This window comes from Equus przewalskii, chromosome 22, assembly GCF_037783145.1.
Source record: "Equus przewalskii isolate Varuska chromosome 22, EquPr2, whole genome shotgun sequence".
NCBI lineage: Eukaryota > Metazoa > Chordata > Mammalia > Perissodactyla > Equidae > Equus > Equus przewalskii.
In genome coordinates this window covers 16,077,688-16,098,221 of record NC_091852.1, presented here as the reverse complement: position 1 = coordinate 16,098,221, position 20,534 = coordinate 16,077,688, and the positions used below count along the sequence as shown (strand labels likewise).

The 20,534-nt window shown below is 40.2% G+C and overlaps 1 protein-coding gene across 1 annotated transcript in view; it reads right to left on the bottom strand.

Annotated features, from left to right (window-relative positions):
• Positions 1 to 20,534, bottom strand: part of RORB (RAR related orphan receptor B) — a 184,171-nt gene that overhangs the window by 7,231 nt on the left and 156,406 nt on the right. Inside the window, exons 6-9 of the mRNA XM_008531416.2 lie at positions 19,554 to 19,686; positions 16,342 to 16,449; positions 14,433 to 14,543; positions 11,134 to 11,246 (exon numbers count right to left, since the gene is read on the bottom strand). Of these exons, the coding sequence (XP_008529638.1) occupies positions 11,134 to 11,246; positions 14,433 to 14,543; positions 16,342 to 16,449; positions 19,554 to 19,686 (465 nt within the window). The remainder of the gene's footprint in view (positions 1 to 11,133; positions 11,247 to 14,432; positions 14,544 to 16,341; positions 16,450 to 19,553; positions 19,687 to 20,534) is intronic.

Here is a 20,534-nt window from a genome sequence, read left to right as displayed (position 1 = left end):
ATCGAGAGACAGGGAAGGAGACAAAGGGGAAGCTCATTAGTGCTCTGTCTTCAGAATCAGTGTCCTTCCTGGCCCCAGATGAAGGGAAACGGCTTTGGAAAAAGATGTTCAGAAAGAAAGAAGGCTCACTTTCAGCTTCTCCCTTCGAACAAAACAAAACAAAACAAAACGCACCCCCTCCCATCTTCCAAAGAGAAAAGAAAGAAGGAAAGCAGGACCAAGCTTCCTGATTCATTGTTCTTAAATAAAGTGTGCATGGGAGGTAGTCCAGCTTAATTAGGAGGAGTCGGTGCTCTGCAGGCAGGCTGACTGAGCCGGAATCCCAGTTCCAAAACAGCTAAATGGCTGTGTGGCTCTGACACACCCTATGTCTCAGTTTTCTCATTTGTAAAATGGGCTTAGTAACAGTACCTACTTCAATGGGTTGGTGTGTTTTTGTATAAAAATGCTAAGAACACCGTAGACGTGAAACACAATTGTTAGCTGTTATTATCTTTCATTTCCCACATGAATTTTTATGACATGGATATTAGATTTTTAGTTTTGGAAGTGACAGTGTTAGGAAGGGGTAACCTAAACTGTGTGAGGTGTGATCCACAATTATCTGGACTGCTTTGCGATCAAGCTCCCTGGCCCACCTGTCTCTCTCTCTGATCCTTTTCCACTGCAATGCATAAAATGAAACCTGTCTTTAACCTGTATTTAATCAAGAGAGAATTTGGGAGGTCACTGGCACTTAGCTTCCTTAAGGAGGTGTTTTAAAAACTAGTGGGAGAATATCCACTTATAATTGCTAGGTTTTCATACATATGTATCATGTGGAATGTAATTTTTTGAGTTCAGATACCTAAAAGACAGTGTTTTATAATAATTTAAAATGTCCACAGTTTGGTAAATGTTACATAGGTCTTAGGAGGGGAGCAATTCTAACTTTTAACATACTTATAATTTAGGAACACTTAGAATCTATCATTTAGTGTCAAAATCAATTTAAAACCAAATGCCACTGTAATCAAATTACTATGCGAATAAGAGTCTTATACAGAGAAAACTTTTATGAAAGATAAACTTGATAGCTCATAAAGCTGTCCAAAGAAACGCTTGAAAGAGATGATAAAACAAAATTAAATAAAACCCATCTAATCACCAATTAGGCTCACCGTGTTCCCTACCCTATTCAATAAGAAGAATCCATCTCAGCCTTTGAAGCAAAAGAGGAAATAGATAATTAGTTACTTTGTGACTTTTCAGAAGCAGAAATTTCCACTCTTTCATTAACTTTCCTTTTAACAACTAATGACTCTATAACCATACTATGAGCAATTTAAAAATAGCATCAGGGTTAGAGCTGTAGACGTATTCATTAAAGGGATCTAGAACACATAGAGAAGTTTGAGATTCAGACTTTCCAACCTAACCATTTCCATTGCTATTTAATGATAGGAATAAAAATGAAAAATGCGGAATCTTTGTCTGTAGAATGGATGTTAAACTTTAAATGGAGAATCAAGACTTTCTCTCCAACATTATGAGTTATTTAAACTTGTAGCAGGCCCTCTGCTAGAAACCAGAATGCGCAGAACAGCATGGTTCTTGCTTATAATCTACTTGTGAAGACAGATGTGAATGAGATTCCCGCATAGCCAAAAGGAGACTGAGAAAATGTAGTGAGGGCTATGGAGGAATGGTGCTAGGACAAGTGGTAGATAACAGAACATTCTGACTTCTTGTAGCAGGTCTAAGAAGGCTTCCCTAAGAAAGTGCCATTTAAGCTGAGCTCAGATGGAAGAGTGAGAGCTAACTAGATGCTGGGCCGGGGGTACATAAGATGCCCCATGATCATATGAAAAGACGCTGTGGAGCCTGGTGCACTGGAAGAACCGAGGGAAGTTCAGTGTCTCTGGGGCAGTGAGTGAGCATGTTTGAGGGTTAAACTGGAGAAGTGGGCATGGCCAGATAAGGCAAGGTCTCATAGTCTGCATTAAGGTCTTTGGAAGGGTTTTAAGCAAAAAGAAAGATGATCAGTATCCCATTCTGGAAGATTCACTTTGGGTCCAGGGTGGAAAACTGTATCTTTTCTATATTTTCATAGGTAAAGAGTGTACCAGTGTCCATGTAACTGCAGTCCCTTGGGAAATAACTCAAGCTCTCTTAGCAGCTGGTTCACACAGAAGGAGACTACAACAATTTTGGAGCACTCCTTGCACATTACAATTCTCCCTGAAATAGCTATTGAATGAAGAGAGGCTTTGAAAGCTTTCTATAATCATCTGCAGTTGAATTCATGATGTGCAGAGCTCCTGAAACTTCCAGATGCAACTCTGTAATGACTGTCAATCTTTACTGTGCATAGGAATCACTGGGGTGCTTCCTAAAAATGCAGATTACTGGGATCTACCCCTAGGGATTCTGTTTCTGTAAGTCTGGTGGAGCTCAGCCTCCACGTTTGAAATAAACATCCCTTGGGGATACTGATGTAGTGGGTCCACGGAATAGACTTTGAGAAACACTGTTTCAGAGGCTCACATCTTCTAAATTTACAACTGGTTTTCAAAACTGAAAAGCAAATTCTGTATTGTATTTGAAACAGTCCTGGGAGCTGAGTGGAAAGTTAGCTCCCTTCCAGGTGGCAGAGAAGGAAGCTATCATATTAAGAGAGGGAAGGTTCCATTTGGTTAGACCTATTGGTTTGGTGAGGGACAAGTAATGAACTCCCTGTGTTTCCTATGACACACAAATACAACATGGAGAGCACTGGTCTAGTGATTGAAAAATGAGCTTTAAAGCCTGACTGCCTGGGTTTGAATCCTGGACCTGCTATTTACAGCTGGGTCATCTTGGGTAAGTCACTTAACCTCTCACCTTCCTTACCTGTCAGATGGCAATTCTAACAGTCCCTACCGCAGAGGGTTCTTGTTAGGGTTAAACCTGTCTAGACAAACTGTCTACAGCAATGCCTGGTGCACAGTGGCAATACATGTGTTAGGTGTCATGCTTCCACCCCCACAGAATGCTTCCTTTAAGGAGAGAAATAGTTGAGGCCATGCTTCTTCAGCGAAATGACATGGGGGACAAGAACTCAGCTTAGCCCTTAACCAAGCACCAAAAACCAAGTCTCTGTACATGATGTGTTAAAGCATGGGGAAATCAGCCATTTACTTTTAATGAAATGAGACAGCAACATCATATTGATTTTCACCTTCTTGTAGCAACTTTCTTAAGGTAAGCTCATTTAATAAACTGATTCATGAAGTAGAATCCTATGTGCTACAATTCCTAAAGCACTTTCTGCTCCTTCAGTGAAGGCGTGGTGTGAAATTAAATGTATACAAGCATGACCCTTCTATAGTTGCTCATCTGCATTGGAAATCTTTAACCATGTGTTTGGTTTGGAAAGTGAACACGGACTCTTGCTTCTTTCCTGCCCCAAACTCGGGTTTAAGAAACATCTGGTTCAGGACCTAGTTCTTCCCTCTTTTATGGGACTTGGATCCTGTTTCTGTTGCTCATCTGTAGAATGGGCTGGAGGGTGACAATTGCTTTCTGTTAAAGAGCACTGGGAGTACTTGAGCAAAGAGCACTGAGAAAGGCAAAGAGCTTCCCCAACTTCTGTGCTCTCAGAAGAAGCTGATTTAAAGGCGTCCAATCAGCTGTGGAAACAGAAGTGCTGACAGGGGCATCCATCACTCTGGAGGCGTGATGGGCCAGGAGGTCACGCAGAGGCAGCCAGAGCACTTGTCAGAACCCAGAAGGGCCTGGTGGAGGGAGCAGCAGGCAGTCACTTGCTGCTCATTAATATTATGTACTGCAGCTGGGGGACCCTCATTTCAAAGGGAGCTCGGAGCAGCCTCAGCAGCAGTTAATGGCTCAACAACTTTTTAAACAGCTGGGGAGGTGATCCAGAAGCACTTGGAGATGGAGGGGGTAGTCAATTTCAAATCATCATGAAATTTCTTCATGTTTAAATAATCCCCATAGCAGGAGAAGACAGAGGGTCTGTAAAAAGGCATTTTCACACTCATCTCTCTCTCTTAAGACGAGCATTTCTTATAAGAAGGAAGCTTTAGCTTATACCTACAGGGGTTTAGGAGAAGAAAAAGCAGCTGCTTGAGAAGAGATAATAATCCTATGTTTCTTTGCAGAGGGTGGTTTTATGAGAAAATCCACAATTTTATAACTAGTACGTTTGATGTTGGAAAAATGGAACAAGCAGAGGTAAAATTAGTGATCTTGTCCATATGGGCTTCCAGGCCATCACGATGCCTTCCAACCTGAAGCAGGAAGCCAGCAACGGTTTGCTCAAAGTGGAGGAAACTTCGAAAGCACTGATAAAAACGGGGCACACCAAGGGAGGATAAATAGATCCATTTCACTTGTCCATTCACTTTTCTTTTTTGGGTTTTTGTTTAGCTAAATTTAGACACTTGGATTGGAATAATAATGTCAAATTTGAGATACCTGTCTGGTCATAAGTTCTCCCCGCCCCATCCTTACTCCATCTTTGGCTGTACTGCAGGTTCTTTCTAACCTGGGCATGGCTGACTAAAGTGGAAGTGGACACTTGATTCAGCTGGGGTTGGGATTTGGAATCGGACTGAGAGACAGCAAGTGTCTTTCTAAATGTAGCAGAAACTACAAGGAACCTAAGAAGCTAAGAGCTAGCCACATGTCACCACATGGACCAGGGAAGCAGAGTCAACTGGTATTCAAAGAGGGAGAAGAATGAAGTAGATACTTAAAGAGAGATAGACATGTGAGATGGAGAATTCTGAAGGCTTCCCAATTCTTTGTTCCAGTGCCTTCCTGAATGGTGGCTGAATTTTTGACCTTAGGTTCCATGAGATATCTCTCCATCATTTTATGTTAGTTTTTCTTTTTGCTTAAGCTAGAGTGAGTTGTTTCCTGTTACTTGTAACCAAAGAGTCCTAATTAATACACTGACTTCCAGCTTGATGAGTGAGGAGTACATCGAAGCTTTCTTCTTATTTATAGACCATTAGTCTGATGGACAACTCTTGGAATTTCCAGGTGTTGGACCTATAATGTTTGCCAGCAAACTATAAACAGCTAAAATGTACTGAAATAATCGGATTTCTTACGGGAATTCCACAAGAAAACTACTCAAGAGCCAAGGCCGTGTGTTACTCACCATTCTCTCCCTTGCCTCTGGCATATAGCACATACAGTAAATGTAGGTTGAAGTAGAAAACTATCCGAGGAGAAAGCTATGTTTCCTGAGTATGGATTTGGAATTTAAAAACTTGGGTGATCTTCTGAACTTTTTTCAATAATTTTGCCTATTCCTGAACTATTTTAAACCATATATACCATTGTGAGGAAGCCTGAGTGAGGCCTCTGGGGTGCCCGGTTTTATCTGGGCATTGGTTACACAGGTATGTTAACTTTGTGGTCATTCACTGAGTTATAAGCTTATGATTTAAGAACTTCTCAGCATGTGTGTTATACTTTAAAAAGTATAGAAATTTTAAAGTATAAAATAAATTATTAACCAAATAGAAAGGGGAGTGGGGAGGCTCAGACCACAAGGCCACATCATCTGGGTAGGGACCCCTCTGCTGACTGGACAGACTGCTGTTCAAGATGGAATTGACCCAAAATCCCTAGTTCTACCTACTAAGAATTCTAATATAACACATAGTGTCTTGCAAGAAGAATAAACAGGCTTTAGACATAAACATTCCACGATGAATCATGGCACAGTCTATTTTGATCTCACTGAAAAAGCAATGAAAATCAATGTCAATGACCCTTTGCAGTTTCCATTGATCTCTCAACCAGCATTTGCTCCATAGACTCTGTCTAAGAGTCAGCATGGTTGTTTTTTTCTAAATCTGTATCATAATAGCACTATTAATGTGTGAATGACCAGGAATGATTTCTTTCCGGTAAAATTTCAATTATTAACATGTAAAATAGGGCTGTCTAAGCCTTCCATCTTTTAGGCTTTTATTTAGTAACTTGGTGTTGTTATAACAGACAGAGAAACCTCCCTCTCTATGTCGATGATACAGTTTTGTTATTGTTATGCTAAAAAAAAAAAGGAATTAAGAAGTTAGTGAACCTGTTGGCTTGCTTGTACCTATCCTGCCTCAAACTATCACGGTTCTCCCTGGGAGGGCTGGAACCTTCCAGATATGAAAGGAAGATGAACCTCAAAGGAACAGATTTGTCACCACATGGTGCAGCCATTCTTCTTGTCCAGGACATTCTCTTCCCAGAGCCAAACTGAGATCTCCATATTATTCTCATTAACATGAAATAACCTTAGACTAAAGCTTTATGGATGAAGGGACATGGTGGGACATCTTCATGAGCAGCAAGGACTTAGAAAGACTGAGTAGAAAAGAGAGAGCCCAGAGAGGGAGAGGTAATAACTTTCTGGCCAACCAGGAATCAGAAGAAAGAAGGAGTGAGAGAGATTCTGAGCTTTGGCAAAATGACTAGACTCCTCCACATCCTAGGAGAATTAGAGGGGGTTTACTAGCATAGAACTATGGGTCTAAAGACACCCAGACACAACTAGAATATACAACTATGTACTAGGGGACTCTCGGGAGAAGGAGAAGAAGAAAAAAAGATTGGCAACAGCTGTTAGCTCAAGTGCCAATCTTTAAAAAAGATTTTAAAAATAAAAAGTAAATAAAAATAAAAACACCCAGAAGGGTGGCGTGGCCCATGCTTCCTGGAAAGGTAGCATCTATAGCGCATGGTAAGGCACAAGCATGTGAACACTGTTTTGAGGAGTGAATGGAGGGCATGGTACTCCCCGAAGAGTTCTAGTTGTGGTAAAGTAAATAAATGACACTCCCTCTAGTCTCTGCATATGCTTTGTGGTCCGAGTTACACAGTTCTCCATGCTTTCCCATTGGATATATGTGTTGCTACGGGGTTCGCTACTTTTAAATTTCTCAGTACAGCCTTGGGCAAGTACATACTTCCAGGAGTGTTGCATTTATTTGCAGGAGTGCTGGTAAAAATAAATATGCCACCTAACAATATTCCGTGACTCTAATTAGCCAGCAGACACACAGGAGGGGCTGGACTGGAGAAGACTACATGAAACGAGGCTCCAACAGTGGCTCTGATCCAAACGCTTTCTTAGGAAAGGGCTGGGAACGTGAACCTGAGGGCACGATGTAAGCAAGACCTGCAGACGCAAGCTTTTCTCTTGGCCATGGGTACATGGCCTCAACCCGGCCCCAGCTGATTGGCTCCCTTTTCTCCTTCACTCTCTGCCCCTCTGGTCAGGGCAACAAGAACAGCAGTTTTAGTGACTTGTAATAAAGGAAGTCCACAGGCCAGAGGACAGAATCGTCAGCCGTCTCTGTGGTTCAGATATTCACTGCTTTACCTCCCATCCCTTCTCCTCCTCCAGCAGTGCTTATGCTCTTCTCAACTGAGCAGAGAAAGAGCAACACAGCTTCCTAATCCCCTTAGTGGTCCTCACCCTGCAAGGAAACGGCTCAAAGTGAGTCATTGCAGCACCTAAAGCAAAGGTGACGGAGGCCCTCTTGAAAGCCTGATGGAAACGCAGGCTATAGAAACATAGTACGCTCTGTGGCTTTAGGGCTGGAATATCATCCTAAACTAAGCTACCCGTAGTGCACAGAGGACTAATTTGAATCTGCAAGACTTGGCAAAATCTGTTTCTTCACTTATTGTAATGGTAGAACATCTAAAGAATCCTTAGAATTATCACACTGGACTGAGTATTGGAGGACAAAAGAAGATGTCACGAGGGACCTTTGTTTTTCTCTTTTGGATTCAAAGAATACTACACTGAAGGGAACTTAATGATCGTACAGTCCAACCTGCTCCTTTCCCGGACAAGAAAAGTGAAGCCCAGAGCACAGATGGGCTGCCTCCCCTAGTCATATGGGGCTTAAAAATATATATGTATATTATATATTATATATACATATATATGCATATATGTGTGTGTATATATGTATATATATTTTTTTTCCATGAGCCTTAGTGAAAATGACCAGTGTTATCTCATTTCCTGGCTTCTCAAATCCAGCATCCAGCCAAATGTAACTATTATTTATAGCCTTACACTTATACTTTCTTACCTATATATTATTGCTGCCATCACTTGGAATGCTATACTCTGCCTCCCCAATCCCCTAACTTCCATCTTTTCAAATAGTTTTCATCCATCAGTGATTAGCTCAAATATACCATCTCTTGGATAAAAATTTCTCTGCTGACATAAAATTTCTTCTGTCTACAGCACCTACAACGACAGTACTTACACACCACCTATTATGGACCATGCAGCTTGCTTATATTTGATCTCCTTTAGTCCTCAAAATAACCATATGACAGTGATACTATCTTTAGTTATATATTACAGATGAGGAAACTGAGGCACAGAGAGGTTAAGTCACTTGTCCAGGGTCCCCCAGCTGGGAAATGGTTCTGATTATTATAAGTATGTGACATATTATCATTATGCTCATGAGGAGAGGAAACTAGATTCTTTAATAAGGTTTCCCCTCCAACCAACAAGTAAATAAAAAAACAAACAGATTAATATATAGGAATCAAAACCTTCGAGTTAATGGACATAGAATTCCTGAATTTTCAAAGCTTCCTGAAATTCAAGTTTGGTCCAAAGGATACGGCACTGATACTTGAACTTTAATTTCAGGAAGTGGGCGGGTAGAAAGTGTTTTGGAGGCTGTGCACTCAGGAGGAAGTTCCATGACTGTGTCTGAGCCTTGCACCTCTCGCCTGATGTCTGCCACCCCTGTTCAGGGTTACCTTTGTCGGCAGTGTAAATAGTCTTTGCCCATTACATAGATGGCAGATCCACCCCACCTACTGGAGGTTTCATCGGAGCCCCTGGCCTTGAATACAACAGTCTGGTATGTGCACATTTTTCTAGAGACAGGTTTCATAATGTTTGCCAGATTCCCCAGGGGGTCTATAAGTATCAAATTTAGAGGCATCGTGGAGGCAGAAGAGCTCCATGACTATGAAGGCAGAAGGAGCATTTCCGGAAAGATGAAAAGAATCCGTGGTGGGGTAGAGTAGTTTTTCTTGGATTTAAATAAAATGTTTATTCCTTCTTTATATAAGAAATAATCCTCTTCTAATGCTTTCTCTGGTCCCCAGCTTTGCAATAGTCTCTAAGAATAGAACTGAATGGATGTTAACTAGACTTATTGTGGTGATGACTTTGCAATATATACAAATATCAAAACATTATTTTGTACACCTGAAACTAATGTTATATGTTAATTATATCTCACCAAAAGAAAAATCTAAAAAAACAAAAAAGGACTGAATTATGTACTTTCCCCACTACAGATGGAGAAAGGAGAGTTAAGCTGACCTATAGTCAATGTTTTAATTTTTTTCTTGCCCTTAAATATCTTTCATTCTTCAATTTCTCTGTCCCCTTTCTACCTCAAATACCTCAGATCACCACCATCAGGACACCAGGAGGTAGAAAATGGTGTAAGCATGAGACTTTTACTCTCCTAGGGGAGTAATAATCATAGTTCACAGTGTGTTAGAATTTATGCAGTGTATACCTCATTTGATCCTTAAAACACATCTTACAGAAGCAAGAATTCATAATCCTCATTTTATAGATGATGAAACCAGGGTTTTCTGATAAGCAGATGATACCCCTAAGCAGAATAGCAACAATTTTTGTCTAATTCTGGATTTTATCGAGACCTTAATTTTAGAGTGGTAAATATGGGGACCAAAGTCTTTGGGAGATCTCACAGAACTCCCCTCCGTCACCCCGTTAATTAACCAGTATATGTTACAGAGCAATTACAGAGACAGATGCAGATATTGACATTATGGTCTTTGCTGCCCAGTGTATCTGAAACCATGGAGAAGTTTTGCTCTTAACTGGGAGAAAACAGGTGCAGAGAGCAGGTGATTTGTCCTTGCTCGCGTAATAAGTGAAAAGTTACACCAAAGAGAACTATCACTCTACAGTGTGGAAATGTTCTTCCTAGTGATGTGTTAATTTGAACAAAATGTTACCATAATGAAACAGCATACTTAACTCATGGCGGCTTTTTATAGCAGTGCTCAGTATGTGCAAAGTAAAATCTGATAGTATCTCCAATAGAGTCTTCTCACTTTTTTAAAAATAAAGAACTTCAAGAGTAGAGTGCGAGGGTTTTAATAATAAATATATAAAGAGTAGGATTTCTATCACCTTTAACCAAGAATAAGCTCCATTTCCTAGTTTCCTACCCTCTAAAAAAAACTCCAGTTCTTAAGAAATCAAAGATACTTTCAGATCTAAAATAATGCTGAATATCAAGCATTGGAAAATTACTTCTTCCTTTTATGACCATTTTACTTCGGTAAACATCTTTTCCCAGGACTCTTCTTAAAGATCACTATTCTTAATTAAGTTGAATCAAGAAATTGATGACATTTTGCATGCATTTTGCCCCTGGGATATTTCACCATTTTGAAAGCACCCAGGACAAATCTTGCATGAAGAGATGAGTAGAGTTGAAGGGAAATTTGCAAGTAATCAACCTAATCTTCTACCCTGGGTAGGACTGTCGGTTACAAGGTTACAATATACCTGACAGGAAACCAAGCAGTATCTACTAGTGTCTACTAGTATTCTACTACTAGAATATGACCAATGACAGGAAGCTCACTACTTCACACAGTGGTCTACCCCTCTGTTCAGCAATTCTTATCATTTTATAGTTCTTTCTTATTTCGAATAAACATCTACCTACTCTTAACTTGAACCCAGACCTTACTCCCAAAGGGGCACAAAGTCTCTTCTTTCTTCACATACAAATTTTAGATTTGTTTCTTTGTTTCTTTGCTTCAAGCTTTTGTTCTCAGATGAAACACCCTCAGTTCCTTTGTCTTCTTATACCTGGGGTTCAGATGTGTCAATATCATCTTTCCCTAAGAAAGTCATTCTCCTTTCAATCCATTATAATTTCCTAGTCTCCCTTTTTAAAATTGGCACCTTAAAATGTACGCAGCCTTTGGCAACTTTCAGAAATTGCTGCTGCTGAGAAATGTCCCTGGCTTTATATAACAAGCCCTGTTTGCTCACTGAGCTTTCTTTCGGGGATGGGGGTCCATGATCTGAGGACCTACCTTTGCCAAGGTCTCATCATCCAGGTGATTCTTCTGAATCACATGTTGAAGTGCAAAATAAATTTTTTCCTGAAGCTTCTGGACCTTCCTTGGTTCTATCAGCCAGGCTCGGTCTGACAAAGGAAAAGAATGGGTAAGAAGGGGAGGGAACATAAGTTTTGCTTTAGTTCACAGACATAAGTGCTGAGTTTCAGACTCATTTCAAAGCAGTTCTAAATTGCTTCTGAAGACATGTAATTAGTTATATAAAACACAAATATTTCATAAGCAATGCTATGATGACAGTAATGCACAATACACTGACGCAGGAAATCAGGATGGAGGAGGTAAGGGTACAATGGTTCAAATTAACTCCTTCGTGTTTCTTCTAGTGTGTGACAATTTGCATCTCTTACTCTCTGTGGACACATGCTGAGATTTTCTTTCAAAGTAGAAGTTAATGGTTTGTAAAGGAAATGAATTTTAGCAGTGAAAAAAATTTCTTGTACAGGAATATTTTTGGTATTCAGGATCCTCCTTCCTTTTATAAGCTATGTTTTAATTTAGCACAAACATGAGTCAATTTCAAAAATTTAATCTTGAGTCCTCTTTCTCCATATTGAATTTTTAAATGGTGGATAGGATAATTCCTCCTTTCTTTTCTTTTTCCTTCATTCCCTCCTTTCCTCTCTCTTTCCTTCCTTCCTTCTTTTCTCCCTAGAAGCTTTATACACCATGGTGGCAAAATTCAGCCCAGCATCAATGCCTTAGGTTGGAGCTTCAATGAAGAGACACCCGGAGTCTCCAAATGCTGAACAAATACTCATGGAAAAGAACTTGGACGTGATCCTTCTGAACACAGTTCAGGTCAGGTGAGAAACTCGATTCTGTAATCCTAGACAGGGCAAGGACAAGTCTAGTCAACAGTTAAGCAAAACCTTACGTAACTGAGCACAAAAGCCTTCAGTGACAATTGTCAATCAGAATAAATTAAGTTTCCCCCCCCCCACCCCTTCCCTAAACTATCTGGAGCTAAATAGACAGTGGCTATTATGGCAAGAAGCTGGGAGAAGGGCGGGGTCTGGCATGAGATGGAGCCTACACAGTCTGGAAATCTCTCTTCCTCTCTTTTTGAATATGGCAGTAGGCCAGGTTGGCAAATATTTGGAGTTGCTGAAGCCTCTGAGTGTGGGTCTGCCATCAGGGCTGGAAGAGTCCCCATTAGGTAGAGCAAGCCAAATGTCCTCTTCCAAACTCATCCCAATTTGATGAGTACAGCACGTTCTTTCAGAAAAAGGCTCATAATTCAGCTGATTTCTAACTTATATGGAACAGGCTTGCCTTCCTTCTGGGGCAGTTATCTTCAAAGACTACTTAGGTTTACCATGTCTTAAATATTTGCTGCTAGGAATTTACTGACATGTCACAAACATACCTAAAGAGGACGGTGAATTTTGCAATGCTTCCTATGAGTAAGCAGGAACCAGAGTGAAGCTGCCTCCCTCCTTAGACACCCACAAGCATAGAACTAGTCTTCTACTGAACTATACCCAATGGGAACAACCAAATGCAATGAGAAATGGTAGGATGGAAATTATTTGGCATGTGGTCGCTACCAGAAATAAATATTTCTTGTCACTTCTTCCATTTATCTTTGTGCTTGCAGGTCTGGGAAACTTTCTAGGGTTGAAAGAAAAAAAAAGCCTAGAAGAACAGCTTGATTTTAGACAGAGCCACTAAAGAAACGTTTGCAATAATACATCAAGTGATAACTAATTTCCATTTTTGATTAAGTGCTTAAATAAAAAGCAGAAGCAAACAAGAAAATCTTTATGAAATTTAAACATAAATAAATAAAGCCTAACTGATAAAAAGTGTATAGGTCGGTATTATCAGTAGATATAACTAGAAAGACATGTCAAAGTCTACCGTCACAGGTAAGACTAATTTCTTCCAGCCTCATTGAAAACTATGTTAGGGTGTAAAAAGAGATCTAGTCTCTAGAGATAAATGCGTTATAGAAGGAATGAGTCTCTGGACCATAAAAATTATTAGGAATGTGTCTTTTTTTCAATAGAGAACTGCCAATGACACTGCTACCCCTTGACCCAAAACCTAACCAAAAAGACAGCTGAATGAGTGACTCTGAATTCTCATTCTGGTTGAAGAAGCAGCCATGGATTTATTAGGACTCTAGACACTTTCAAGCTGGCAGATACTTTTAAAAAGAATTTCAGGGGCCGGCTCTGTGGCCGAGTGGTTAAGTTTGCGCGCTCTGCTGTGGTGGCCCAGGGTTCGGATCCTGGGCGTGGATATGGCACTGCTAGTCAGGCCACGTTGAGGCGGCGTCCCACATCCCACAACTAGAAGGACCTGCAACTAAGATATACAACTCTGTACAGGGGTGGGGTTTGGGGAGATAAAACAGAAAAAAAAAAAAAGAAGATTGGCAACAGTTGTTAGTTCAGGTGCCAATCTTAAAAAAAAAAAAAGAATTTCAATTGCTACAATTCTATTTGATTTATAAATATCGCATCTTACCTTCTTCGAAAACTTTCTGCTATTTTATTGCATTTTAGGGCTAGATGAGGTTATAATTATCAGGAAGTCCAGTGCTCTTACTTTATGGATGAGGAAACTGAAGTTGTGAGGGGTCAAGTGTTAAAGGTCACACAGATAAGTGGTGACACAGCCCGTCCTAGAATGTCTACTGCCGCATCAGAGATCCTTCCCTGTGCAGCCTTTAGCAGGAGCCATTTTTCCCTCTGCTGTTCTCATTCCTTTTAAAGCTCCCCATATTGCTAAAAACAGGAGGCACCAGCATTTGCCTGAAGCGGGCACATCAACATTAATTTGGTTAACAAGCCAATGAAAGAGGTCTTTAAAGAGGAGAAAGTGTATGTTTTACTTATTTTAGTCCCTACGCTAGGTGTCTCATTCCAGTATCCTTCTACTACTCTGGTTCTACTACTGCCTTACTGGACATTTTTTTTCTATGTCCTTTATTTTAAAAATCAAAATAGAACTTAGCTATAACTCAAACACTATCTGTTTTCATTTATTTGTTAAGGAATAATTTTGCTTATTTGAATCTGGAGTGACCCTTACCACGAGCTCTACTCTTGATTTGGGGACAAAACTAGTCATTTTAATTAACTGGAGGCTACTTTATTTTGAATTGTCCAAAAACATCAAAAGCTTATGAAAGAAAATATAGTTTTAAAGTTTCTCCTGAGCACCTTGGATTAGGTAGGTGGAATCCATGTTAAAGATAGTAAAAGAGGTTATTAAAAAAAGGCAAAGACCTCAGGCCTCCCTACCTGGAGAGATGAGAACAGCAGATGAGAACAAAGCAATCTCCTCCTCGGTCAGCTGCAAGGAACACAAATTCTTTGCAAAGTCAAATGCTTCATTCACTAGGTCATCAGAGCCTATAAAAGAAGGCAAATTAGATGAAAATACTTGAACAGAATGGGACAATAGTAAGACAAGTCCCATAATCAAGAAGTTATTCAACAATCTGCATACTACACACATAGAAAAAATATTTCCAAGTTCCTATCCATAAAAAGTGATTTATGGGGCTGGCCCCATGGCGGAGTGGTTAAAGTTCTGCCTCAGTGGCCCGGGTTTGCGGATTCAGATCCCAGGTGCAGACCTACTCCACTCATCAGCCATTCTGTGGAGGCCTCCCACATACAAAACATAGAGGAAGATTGGCATGGATGGTAGCTGAGGGACAATCTTCCTCAAGCGAAAAAAGAGGAGGATTGGCAATGGCTGTTAGCTTAGGGCAAATCTTCCTCACCAAAAAAAAAACAAAAGCGATTTAGTAGTAATTACAGAAGAACAAAGTTGGGCAACATCTTGATTAGGTAATGAACGATAACATTACCAATGAGGAACAGTTGGAAATGGTGTGTGTCCATTGTAATATCCAACAGGGAATATATTACCTGACTCTAATATTATAAGTTTGAAATTAGTCCCAACTTAAATAATTTAAACAAGTGACTGGGGATCCTTTAGTATAAAGATAGCATTCATAGAAAACCTAAAACATTATGTATAAGGTGCCGAGGACTGTCAGTCTTAGTGGCACTTGAACTTTGCACTGTAGGTTGTCCAGGTGCATTCTATACAGAATGAAGATGAGGTAGCTATCGATTTTGTAATGTCCCTGGAAATTGGATAGAGGAGCTAGGGTTCATATATTTTTACCTTCTCATGGATGACTCACAGGTCAGTTGCTTAGCCATTGTGAATTTTGGCAAAGTAATGCTTCATCCCTACACTGATACGCGGTAAATGTTTATTTTATGAAGCTGGAAATATACCCAAGTTGCTTGCCAAGGCTTTTCCTCCTTTCTTGAAAATCTAGCCTTGGAGATGACATGGATGTGTATCAACCGCAGAGAGGAAACATTGCCAGCCCCATCAGCCTTGCTGTTGGCTTCTGTATCAACTAACAGTACAAGAGGTGAAAGGGCAGTGGCCTCCTTTGATGTCCATGGGCAGGAAATGGAACAAAAGGCACTATCAATGGTTAAAACCTTTCCTGGCATCAGCCCATCTTTGCTAATGTTCTTATCCACACTGTGCACTGATGACTGGATATGAACAATACACAACGCTTCCAAACAGAGACTGACTCTGTCCGTGCCCTCCCACAAGAATGGTCTGGGGATAATTTGGGGCAGGTCAGCACCCACTCTATCTGTGCTCCCAGAACTTAATGAATTAACAGGGAGAAAGTCATTGCTCTGAGTGAGAAACAAGTGAAGGAGGTCCTCTTTTAACTAGGTGTCTTAACTAATGATTATGAATTTACATAGGAAACTTAAGAGGTCACCCCTAAGGACCACCAGTGGTCTACATGGCAGACTTTGTGAAGCAGTAAGCTAGAAGGTAACAGAAGAGCTGATCCTACAAAGAATGACCTATAACACACCCCAGCTCTTTTAGATTCAATCTTCATTGATTTCTGAATGAGGCATGGTCGGTCTCAATAGGGTCCATGGTTCTCTCCTTCCTTTCATATTTGGATGCATAATTGTAGGATCCAAAGAATTAGATGAAACATTGGAGGCTCACCTAGTCCAACTCTTATCTAATAATGAGATACTAGTTCACATTAAAGAATCAAGGCATTTCATTTACCAATTTCAAGCTGAGTGGAGAAACTGATGGTACCTAATAAAATTGTGTCATTATCAAAGGGAAATTTACCTAAGGCCTTGAACATTTGCATTCCTCCATATTTTCCTTCAAACAGAACAGTGTTGTTTAATGGGTTGAAGGCACGGCACATTCTCACTAAAACCACTTCCAAGCAACCTGTTAGTAAAAAATTAAAAATATATATATAATATATGCAATAATAAAGAGGTTATTACTGCATACAGACCAAGAACCTTTCAAAAACTTTAAAACACACACACAGACACATATAGACACACACATACAGAAATCCTTCAAGATTTCTTCCCAGGTAAAAATTAACTGTTTCAGAAACAAAGCTCTAATAAAGATAAAATATACTTTAAAGGTGGCTAAAATGGAGGGCCGCAATAATATTTTTTTTAACGCATACATTTCCTTCTATTTTTTTGACTAACATTAAAGCTAGTTTCAACTCTCGAATTCATAAGCGATGAGAAGTGGCCCAGAAAGGAGCTTTGTGGCAGGCAAGTCCAGTCTGCTAACTTTTGTAGAAGTTTTGCTACTGGGAAAACTTGCTCTCTGCTTCAGTGTTTCACATATTCCATGTATACGTCAGCATATGATGACTTGAAATAGAGACCCCCTCAGTGTGTTTCTTGGAGGCACCATTTGTATCTGATATTCTTTGAAATAAGGGTTTCTTGGTCAAATAAGTTTTGGCAAAATGCTGAATATTATCTCACTCCAGAGAGTTATAATCAAGATTTACAGATTGAAGGCTTGGAGAAGTCCTGACTTGAAGGAGCTTGTTCAGCCTTGATGGACCCAGCATTTCTCTGAGCTCACTGTTAGCCCAATGAGGGCAGGAACCTTGTCTGCAGCCATAGGCAATCGTGGTTATTTTATTCACTTTATACCTCCAGGACCTAGAAAGGTCCCTGGCACATAGTGGGTGCTTAATAAAAATTTATTAAATGAATTATTGAACTACCTTTGTTTTGCCCTCTGAATGTATTGACATCCTGAGGAACCATAGCTGCACAGTTTCCCCACATTTTGGAGAAATGGCATTTGCCCCCTAGAGTATTGGAAGGTGACAGCCAGAGCCAGAAGCCACAAATTTGCATCAGAACATCATTCAGGCGATTTGGCTACACCCAGGGTGCCTTTTTTATGCTGGCACTTTATATTTATGACTGTGTTTTATTTCTTTTGTTCTGCTGATTTCTCTTTGCTTTCCCTCATATGTCACCCAGCATAGGGGCTTACACCTAAGAGGTTACTTGCAAGTATTAATTGAAGCAGTGCTTTTCTGACAAAAACAATAATAGGTACCATTTGTTGAGTATCTACACTGTGGAAAGCACTTTCCTTGGCCCCTTATATTCATCATTTTATTTGCTTCTTGCAATACCTCTTCAGGTGAGTTTTATTAGCCCTTTTGTATGGATGAGTTACAGGAGGTGTAAAGAGATTAAACACTCTGCCTTTTATACCACAGTCAACATTTTTACGGTTGGCAGAGATGTTGAAGATTATACGGTCCAGTGCTTCCCAAATGTCAGTCCATGGAGTGGTTACATCTGAGACTTAGTTAGAGATATACGAACTGGGTTCCCCTTTTGGAGATTCTGATTCCACAGGCCTTGGATGATGCCTACGACTCAGAACCGTCAGTAAGCTGCTCTGATGCTCCTGATGCCATTCCAAGTTTAGAATTTGTTATTTCTGGTCCATCTCTTTATTTTACAAACGAGGAAACTGCCATCTAGCGAGATTAGCTCAAGGTTATATATCAAGTGTGGCAGATTTTATTTTTCAAAGAAAGTTACAAAAATATCTTCCTTCCCACATGCTTCTCTAGAATCCTACTACTCCCCCATTAAGAAGTAGAATCCATGTCTCCTACCCTTGAACCCAGGTGGGCCTTCATGGCTGCCTCAACGGATAGAGTGTGGTGGAGACAACACGATGTAACTTCTGAAGCTAAGTCAGAAAAACGTTCTGCACTTCTGCCTTGTTCGCTTGGAATGCTAGCTCGGAAACCTAGCAACTATGCTGTGAGAAAGTCCAAGTGGGCTGTGGCAAGGCTCACAGGAACAGGAACTGCGGTCCCCAGGCCACAGCCTTGGCTGTACTCTAGGCTGTCGACCAGAACAAACTGCCAGCCAAGTGAGTGAGCCAGTTTGAAAGTGGATCCTCCGGCTCCTTGTCAAGTTGTCTCTGTGAATACCACCTGGGGCAGAGACAAGCCATCCCTGCTGAGCCTTGCTCAAACTGCAGCTTTGGGATTAAAATAAACCACTATTGTTGTTTGAAGTAAGTTTTGGAGATGTTTTAATCCAGCGACAGAAAACTGATACATCAAGGTGATGTTTGAGTCGAGATGCATCAACCCGTATCATTTGGTAAAGAAGCAGCAGTAACTTAGAATAACTCGGAGTTCTGTGTAGCCCAAGTTCAAATGTCAGCTTTGTGATATTGAACACAGCCCTTCACTTCTCTGAATCTCCACCTTCTCTTCTAGAAAATGGAAATAATACCATCTCACAAGATTAAATGAGATGTCATGGTAAACATAAACATACGTATGTATATGTTATTATAAATATAAAAGTATATTGTTATTATTACTAAGGCCTGGAATCATGAGTGTTAACACAAACACCATGGTGGTTCTTATTTCCTATTTTCAAATGGGGCCAAGAAAGACTTTTTTTCTGTTTGGATTATGGCTTCTGCAAAGTCAGTCATGTGCAGTTTCTTGAGCTGCTGCCTAAGTGATGGTGTGTGCGTCTGAGAGCATGTGTGAGAGAAGCAGGAGGGAAAGATGCGAGCAGAGTGGAGCTCCTCCTGGTGTATTCTGGCTGCAGGCTATCCTCATTAAAATGATTGGAAATGACCACAGAGGCAGAGCTCGGCTAGCCCGGATTTTTTCTCCTCCAACAGAAGGTAAGTACCACGTTTTAGAGCCAGCTCAGCAATTCAGCCACCTTGACACGCTAATTACTTGGTCTGCCTGTCAAGCTGGGTATCTCAACCTCCGCAATTAATAGCTCTACTTTCAATAAGCAAAATTGTATTTGACTTCAGAGGGGAACTGAATGAGTAGCAGGGCATTTTTATTACTGAGAGTTTCCTTTGGGAGTTGGCTGACAATGTGGGTGGTAAAAATGAGTTACATATCGGAAGGAGGATTTTCTAGAACCAACACTGAGCTAAGGGTCAACCACGTCCTGGTCTAAAATAGGTCCGCCATGAATCTTCTCCTTGTTTACCTGACTTCAGAAGTAGAATTTGATCATTTTGGCAGAGCTCCATGAAGCCTGTTATCCGCTTTGCAAACTCTACCACGTATTGGATGGCGTGAGTGATCTGGATGGCACATTGCTGCCACAGTGCTTCCCTGGACTTCAAGAGAGAAAACACAGAATGTACATGGAGCAAAGAACAACTGGGACAGTCACTGAAATACTCGGGGTTGCCCTACTGGTGCTTACCTGTCACCTGGGCCCAAGGTGGGAATTTACCCAATTCCTTTAAAAGAGGTAGGCAATATTTTCTAAGATATTGTTTTGACTGTTTGAACCTTGATACATCACAATCATCAAATTACTGAGGCTCAAACAATGGAAACACTACAATAGTATGTAAAGATGGTTATCTATAGTTTCTTTACTCTTTTTTCCTCCTTTGCTTCCTTCCTTCACCTCACCTAAACAAACCCAAGCTCTTAGTCCATTTCGTAAAAACAAAACTCTTGCACTGAGGAATGGTGACTCATTTATAGACTTCCATAAGGTTATTTTCACGTGGTCCTGACCGACACTAGTAATATTTTTGTTGTGTTCTTTTTCCAGAACTTACAGAGGTTGTTTTTTGGTATAAGAAGAATTTCAAGGGAAAAGGTATCAAATCAGATCACTCTCTTAAGTAATATAGAATCCCAGAAATGGATTTTGATCTTTGGGTTATTTTTTTTGGAATGGGAAACATAAATGCAAGTGTGTTAATTCTGGCATTTATTGACCATAACAATACCTACGCTTTTGTCTTTGTATTTATATAAAAGTGGTAAGATTTAATTTTTCCAGTGGAGAAAATCAGTATGTTATAATCATATCTTTAGATACAGAAACATTTATATATTTTATTAAAATTCCATTTACTGATAGATCTTGTAACTGAGAATCTAAACCCCAAAGTAAAATAATGTGAATATAGAACAAAAACAAAAAATTCCTTCTCTTAAAGACTTC